The 6,994-nt window shown below is 38.2% G+C and overlaps 1 protein-coding gene across 2 annotated transcripts; it reads left to right on the top strand.

Annotated features, from left to right (window-relative positions):
* Positions 2,557–6,130, top strand: LOC104750781 (CSC1-like protein At1g69450). Of its 2 annotated transcripts, none has more exons than XM_010472628.2 (11): positions 2,557–2,728; positions 2,882–3,194; positions 3,271–3,426; positions 3,557–3,620; positions 3,744–3,953; positions 4,085–4,255; positions 4,365–4,663; positions 4,738–5,014; positions 5,117–5,392; positions 5,476–5,709; positions 5,778–5,942. In XM_010472628.2, exons 2-11 carry the CDS (start codon positions 2,917–2,919, stop codon positions 5,940–5,942), a joined length of 2,130 nt encoding a protein of 709 aa, XP_010470930.1. In that variant the 5' UTR covers positions 2,557–2,728; positions 2,882–2,916. The 2 variants fall into 2 exon arrangements, with proteins under 2 accessions (XP_010470930.1, XP_019093121.1); XM_019237576.1 differs by having other exon boundaries at positions 2,561–2,728; positions 3,007–3,194; positions 5,778–6,130.

Below are 6,994 nucleotides of genomic sequence, written 5' to 3'. Positions count from 1 at the left end.
ACAACAATCTATTCCTAGCCGACCAAGAGATACCAATATTGCATTTTAACCAATTTTTAGGCGGACGTTTCCAACCTTCTTTTCTTGGTATTACTCTCTCCTTTCGCACAATGGTATGGCCTTCTACCTCCGTGACTTCCACCTCTTCCTCATCTTCAGAATCCTTTTGTGCTTCCACCCATTCTCTCCAATCCTCTTGACTTTTTAATATCGATTCTTGTGGAGAGAAATTTTTTTCCTCAAACGCAACTAGGTTCCGGTTCTTCCATATTCTCCACAAAACCCAAGGGAAAGTTTTCTTTAGTTCCTCTGGCCAGTTTTGATTCTTCATATTCACTAACAGATAATGAATATTTGAAAAAACAGACCCATTATGAAATCCCAACTCCGGTGAAGGTATTCCTGAAACTGCCCATATTTGTCTAGCTAAAGAACATGTGAATAACACATGATTAAGCGTCTCATCTTCTCCTCCACAAATTTGACACGAGTTGTCTATTTTCATTCCTCTCCCTTTTAATGCTGCAACTACTGGTAATGCTCCACAAAGAACTTTCCAGAGGAAAATCTTTATCTTTGGATCTGTATGTATGCCCTAGACTTGAGCTTTTAGCGGATTAGTAGATGGCAAAACATTTGCTTCATCCCTGGTTCTAGGATTTAGAGACTGAGAAGCTAACCAGTATGCCGACTTTACTGAGAACTCACCACTCTTATTGTACTTCCAGGAATAGAAATCCTCACTATCTGAAACCGGCTTTAATTTTTTGATCCTCTCTACGTCTTGCGGTAGGAAGTGGAAATCCAAGGCTTCTATATCCCATGTTCTCTTCACTCTATCAATCAGATCAAAAACCCTAAGATCTGGATTGAAAACACTGTTTCTTCTCCATGGTGGTCGCAAACCCTCATCATCCACCCAATTGTCTAACCATACCTTAACTGACTTCCCATTACCAATATTTTTCACTAATCCTTGCTTGAGGAGTTCTCTTCCAAATAGTATACTCTTCCATGCGAACGATGGTCTTGATCCCAAGGTAGCAGATAAAAAGTCAGAGTTAGGGAAATACCTGCTTTTCATCATTTGAGCAAAAAGACATTCTAGTGCCTGTAAAATCCTCCATGCTTGCTTTGCTAAAAGAGCCTGGTTAAATGTGTGTACATCTCTAAACCCCATTCCTCCCTTATCTTTGGGTAGACACAGTTTCTCCCAACTTAACCAGTGAATCTTTTTTGCATGTTCCGCATTACTCCACCAGAAATCCGCCATAACACTTGAGAGATTCTCACATGTTTTCTTGGGACGCTTGAAGCATGACATAGCAAAAACCGGCATAGAGAGAGCCACTGATTTTAACAACACTTCCTTACCCCCATGGGATAGAAACCTAGTGAACCACCCTGATGTCTTCGCCTTAACTCTATCTTTAAGATAGTTCATCAGAGCAATCTTGGAACCACTGAAACACTCAGGGAGACCTAAATATATACCTGCTCCTCCTTCTTTCCTGATCCCCATTCTGTTCTGAATGCTAATCTTTGTCAAAGGGTATAATTTAGCTCCGAAGTTGATTGCTGACTTACTCAGGTTTATTGATTGTCCAGTGGCTACTTTATATTTACTCAAAGTATCCACCAAGAAACCACTATGTTCTATGTTTGCTCTGCACAAGAATAAACTGTCATCAACGAATAGCAAATGATGAATTTCTGGCCCTTCCTGCTGAAACTTAATACCCTCGATCTTATCTTCTCTTTGACCCTTATTAAGCAGGTGAGTTAATCCTTCAGTACACAGAACAAATAGGAAAGGAGATAGGGGATCTCCCTGTCTAAGGCCTCTCTGCGGTGTTATCATCCCGTATGGTTGATCATTGATTAACACTGAAAAGGTCACCGATGTTACACATTTCATTACCCATTCGATCCATTTCCAGTGAAAACCCATTGCTGACAATAACTCCCTCAAATAGCTCCACTCCAATCTATCATATGCTTTAGACATGTCTGTCTTTACCGCCATGAACTGAGATGAGATTTCCGGATGTGTGTTTAAACAGTGAACCGCTTCATGTGCCACCAGGATGTTATCTGTAATCAACCTCTCTGATACGAAAGCCGACTGGTTACTTGGCACAATATGAGGAAGGATATCTTGCATTCTTGATACCAGTATCTTAGATATAGTCTTATAAAGAATAGAGCATAAACTTATAGGTCTAAGATCACTCATTTCTACCGGATGATGTACCTTAGGGATCAAGCACAGCACAGGTAAGTATGGTTCCATTCAGCAGAGAAGCTCCCTTAATTTATTCATTCAATTTTATTAAAACCACAGTTGACTTTCCCAAAATATACAAAAATACCCTCACAAAATCCTACATGTATTAATATATCCCAAAGCACAGTAAGGGTAATTTCGGTAAAGTATCAACCAATAAACAAAATGGGGGAAGCGAGGGAAGAGGGCCTAAAAATCTGAATAAAATTGGTACTACTAAACGTGTCCGATTTTTTAAAAAAATTAAAATTTATCATCTAATCTGCTCTCTTTGCTTTCCACAATCAATCAACTTAGGGAAATTTATTATTTATCGGCAAATTTCAGATTATAATTTGTTTTCTCTGGTTCGTAATTGATCACTGACTTTGAAGAAGCTTTGGAAAACGCGTCTTTGGGACTTTTTGATTTTCGCAGTCTCACAACAACGCTCGCTCTCAGGTTTTGATCCTCCTCTGTCTTGTATTTGAATTCTGATTTAGTTTTTTTTTTTTATTTTTTTTTATTGACTTCTATTTGATGACGAAACCTCGTAGAAAAAAAAAATGTTGAAATCTGGGTTTTTTTTTTTTGGTTTCCGATTTGTTTAAGCAGTTACAGAGGTTTTGAAATTGTCCTTTTAAGAGAAGATGCTTTTGTCAGCACTTGTTATGTCTGTTGGGATCAACTCTTGCCTATGTGTATTGTTCTTCATACTCTACTCTGTACTAAGGAAGCAGCCACGCAACTACGAGGTTTTTTTACCTCGTCGTCTCGCAGCTGGGACCTCTAAACGTAGGCGTAACAAAGTGGCGAGGTATATACCTTCTGTTAAATGGATTTGGAAATCATGGAGACCATCGGAGAAAGAACTGATGGAATCCTCTGGCCTTGATGGTGTTGTCTTTATGAGAATGATTACTTTCAGGTAAAACCTTAAGACTTTAGTTTTGTATATATATATATCATTGTATGTATGGTTAATTATACATTTGATTCTGCAGTTTGAAAGTGTTCTTGTTTGCTGTGATCATTGGGATATTTGTTCTCTTGCCTGTGAACTGCTTTGGAGATCAACTGATTGTGATTGACTATGCTGACTGGTCTTCTAATTCCTTGGATCTTTTTTCTGTTGCAAACCTCAAAGTCCGCTCACCATGGTAACCCCTCAAACTCTTATTTTTATCGTTATTATCATCCCTTGGATGAAGTAGCGATATTGCAGCTCGGATTCCTTCTGTGGGCGTATATTATAGCTAAATAAATTCTATCTTTTTGGTTTCTTTGTAGGCTATGGGTTCACTTTGGAGCTATATATCTTCTGACTGCATTTGTCTGCTGTCTTCTTTACTTTGTAAGGGCTTTTCTTATGATTGGTTACTGAAATGAACACCAAAAAGTTCAAGTTGATAACTTTTGTTACTAGTCTTGACTCTCACTTAGATATCTCGTCACTAGTATTGGCTTTCTTTGACAGGAATTCAGATATATTGCCTTGAAAAGGATTGAGTATTTCCATTCATCCAAACCTCAGCCACATCAGTTCACCATATTAGTTCGTAATATCCCCTCTTCTGATGGAAGCAGTGTGAGCGACACTGTTGACAGGTTCTTTGGAGAAAATCATTCTTCTACATACCTTTCTCATGTGGTCATCCATCGAACAAGTAAACTTCGGAGTGTTGTTGTAAGTCCTGAAACAGCTAAACTGCTTTCCATTGGACAGTATATCTTTGTATCTTTGTATATGCATGCTATTGCGACCTATTACTACCTGAGCTCTTGGTTATGGTTCTTGTTCAATTCTGGCTCTTGCAGGATCAGGCTAAAAAGTTATATAAAAAAGTGAAACATAAGAAGCCAGTTACGAAGACACCAATGAGATTCTTCAGTCGCAAGGACACCCCTGAGGATCACTATGAGAGAGTGTTACAAGAAATGGAACAGAACATACGATTGGGGCAAGCTGAAGTTTCAGCACCTGGAAAAGTATGCCACTTATGGTTTAGCACGTGATTACGTTATGTATTCGATTTGAAATCAAGATAATGATGCTTGCAAATATATATAACCTGCGACTGGATACTTTCTGATGTAGGAAGTTCGAGCTGCTTTTGTGTCATTCAAGTCTCGATATGGTGCTGCAACGGCACTCCACATGCCACAATCAATCAACCCCACTTACTGGCTCACAGAACCAGCACCAGAACCTCATGACGTCCACTGGCCTTTCTTCTCTGCATCATTTATGCAGAAATGGCTTGCTAAAATTCTGGTTGTCTTCGCTTGTCTTCTCCTTACCATCTTGTTTCTTGTTCCAGTAGTACTTGTCCAAGGTCTCACCAACCTGCCTGCACTAGAATTTATGTTCCCGTTCTTGACATTGATTCTCTCAATGTAAGTGAAACTTTTTCATTTCCATTACTTTTTGAACAACACTTTGTGCTAAACCTTAGCAATCTATGTTGCAGGAAAGTTGTAAGTCAAATAATAACTGGATACCTTCCAAGTCTTATACTTCAGACGTCTCTGAAAGTCGTACCTCCCATCATGGAGTTTCTCTCTTCTATCCAAGGGCACATTTGCCACAGCGATATACAAAAGAGTGCTTGCAACAAGGTGATCTGGTTCACAATATGGAATGTGTTTTTCGCAACTGTTTTCTCTGGATCAGCCTTCTACAAGCTTTCTGTAATCCTCGATCCAAAGGAAATTCCGGTCAAGTTGGCTGTGGCTGTTCCGGCTCAGGTAATAAAACTTCCCCCACCATTTTGATTGGCGCACATAATGGTCACAACTCTTGGTTGATGACTGAACTGGATTAACCGGGGGGGTTTACATCATTTGCAGGCATCATTTTTCATCGCCTATGTTGTGACAACAGGGTGGACGGATACTCTGACTGAACTCTTCCGTGTAGTTCCCTTCATGGTCAGTTACATAAAAAGATCATTTGAACCTTCGGATGAAAATGAATTTGTTGTCCCGCCTATGCGGTACCACAGAGACACCCCAAGAGTTCTCTTCTTAGGACTTCTTGGGATTACATACTTCTTCTTAGCTCCATTGATTCTTCCTTTCATTCTTTTCTACTTCTGCCTTGCATACATTGTCTACCGAAACCAGGTAATGTATGACACACGTCTTATACTCCTTTTAGATTTCTCATTCCACTAGAACTAAGCACTCAATTGCGTTTCGGGATGCAGTTTATGAACGTCTATGCTCCAAAGTTTGATACGGGCGGTATGTTTTGGCCAATGATACACTATACGATGATATTCTCTCTTGTACTCATGCACGCAATTGCAATCGGTCTATTTGCGCTAAAGAAGATGGAACTAGCTACATACTTGCTTGTCCCTCTTCCCGTTTGTACTCTTCTGTTCAACGAGTTCTGTCGTAAACGCTTCATGCCTATTTTCACTGCTTATCCTGCTGAGGTACAAATCCCATAACATAGAGCGAAAAAAAAATACAAGTTGTAACTGTGTGTTTTGTGAATCTTTAGGTGTTGACAAAGAGAGATAAGGAAGATCGAAACGATCCAAGAATGCCTGAGTTTTATGATAACTTGGTTAGTGCGTACCAAGATCCTGCTATGCTCCCACTTCGGTTATCTGGAAGCAGAAGTGATAGCCTCACTAGTCCTCTTCTCTCTCCTACTGAGGTTTGAAGTTGAACCTCTTCTATACAAACTTTCTCTGTTCTTTTCCTCTGTACATGCATGTGCATATATGTATATACTTCTTCCCTTATACCTCAAAACATTAGAGATCTACATTGAAACTCAATATCATCATTTATTTGTAAATCTTTATTTACTACAGAACCAGTCATTACATAGAGTAGTAAATTACATCAGTCGTTGTTTAGTCTTGTGTTCGGCATTGGGAAAAGGGTAACCAAAATTTTGAATATTGACTACTAGTAACAGTTACTAACGTTACACTTTCTTGTCTAAACCTAGTAGTCACGATATGTTCATAAAAATTAAGCAATAATTATGCTTCCACTTTGAACTAAACCATGTCTCTTATCTTGAAGACGTCATTGGTTACAAAGCAGGTTAATACTACCAAAAAAAAAAAAAAAATCGAGAATATACTAGTTGGCTAGTTGCAAAGAGAATTGTGTTTTCATGGAAATGAATAGGTATCCAAAGATAACCAGATGTATGATGTAACACAATCTTTGTTCTTTATAGGCTCTTGTCTAAATCAAGATATTGGTAAATGGAACGACCGGTCATCTGATACTTTAATATATTGGTTAGAGTGATTGGACCTTCATTTTGGTATCAAATATATTCATTTAACCTGTTTTTTTTTGTCGTTAGCGAATGACTTTTTTTAAAGTATCATAATTTATCCGTAATCACCCAAACCTTCTACTATTGTGTTCTATCTGTTATTTGCTTTTGTAATTTACCCATATACATCTCTGTTTTTTTATAACATTCATACTAAAAAATATTCCGTATCTAATGTTACGAGATCTTTAATCTAAAATAAATAGCTAAGAAATGATCAGTGCAAACTGAAAAATGGAAAACACATGGGAAAGAAAGATGAAAAAACATTATACAGTGTAGTAGTTTGTAATGGAGTAATAATATGGTTTAAGGTCCACGTTAATCATATTTCCCCATATACATCACCACATTCCATAAATTTATTCTAATAAACAATAATGACAAAATCAAAAGTTAAAACAGCAACTCAACGG

Source organism: Camelina sativa, chromosome 16, assembly GCF_000633955.1.
Source record: "Camelina sativa cultivar DH55 chromosome 16, Cs, whole genome shotgun sequence".
Lineage (NCBI taxonomy): Eukaryota > Viridiplantae > Streptophyta > Magnoliopsida > Brassicales > Brassicaceae > Camelina > Camelina sativa.
Note: the sequence above shows the minus strand (reverse complement) of the source record. Positions and strands in the feature narration are given on the sequence as shown.

Excerpts from the sequence above, each read along its gene's own strand:
- LOC104750781 (XM_010472628.2), top strand. The coding sequence starts at position 2,917 with ATGCTTTTGTCAGCACTTGTTATGTCTGTTGGGATCAACTCTTGCCTA. Across the intron at positions 3,195-3,270 it reads ATGAGAATGATTACTTTCAG|TTTGAAAGTGTTCTTGTTTG; the intron begins GTAAAACCTTAA and ends TTGATTCTGCAG. Across the intron at positions 5,710-5,777 it reads TCACTGCTTATCCTGCTGAG|GTGTTGACAAAGAGAGATAA; the intron begins GTACAAATCCCA and ends GTGAATCTTTAG.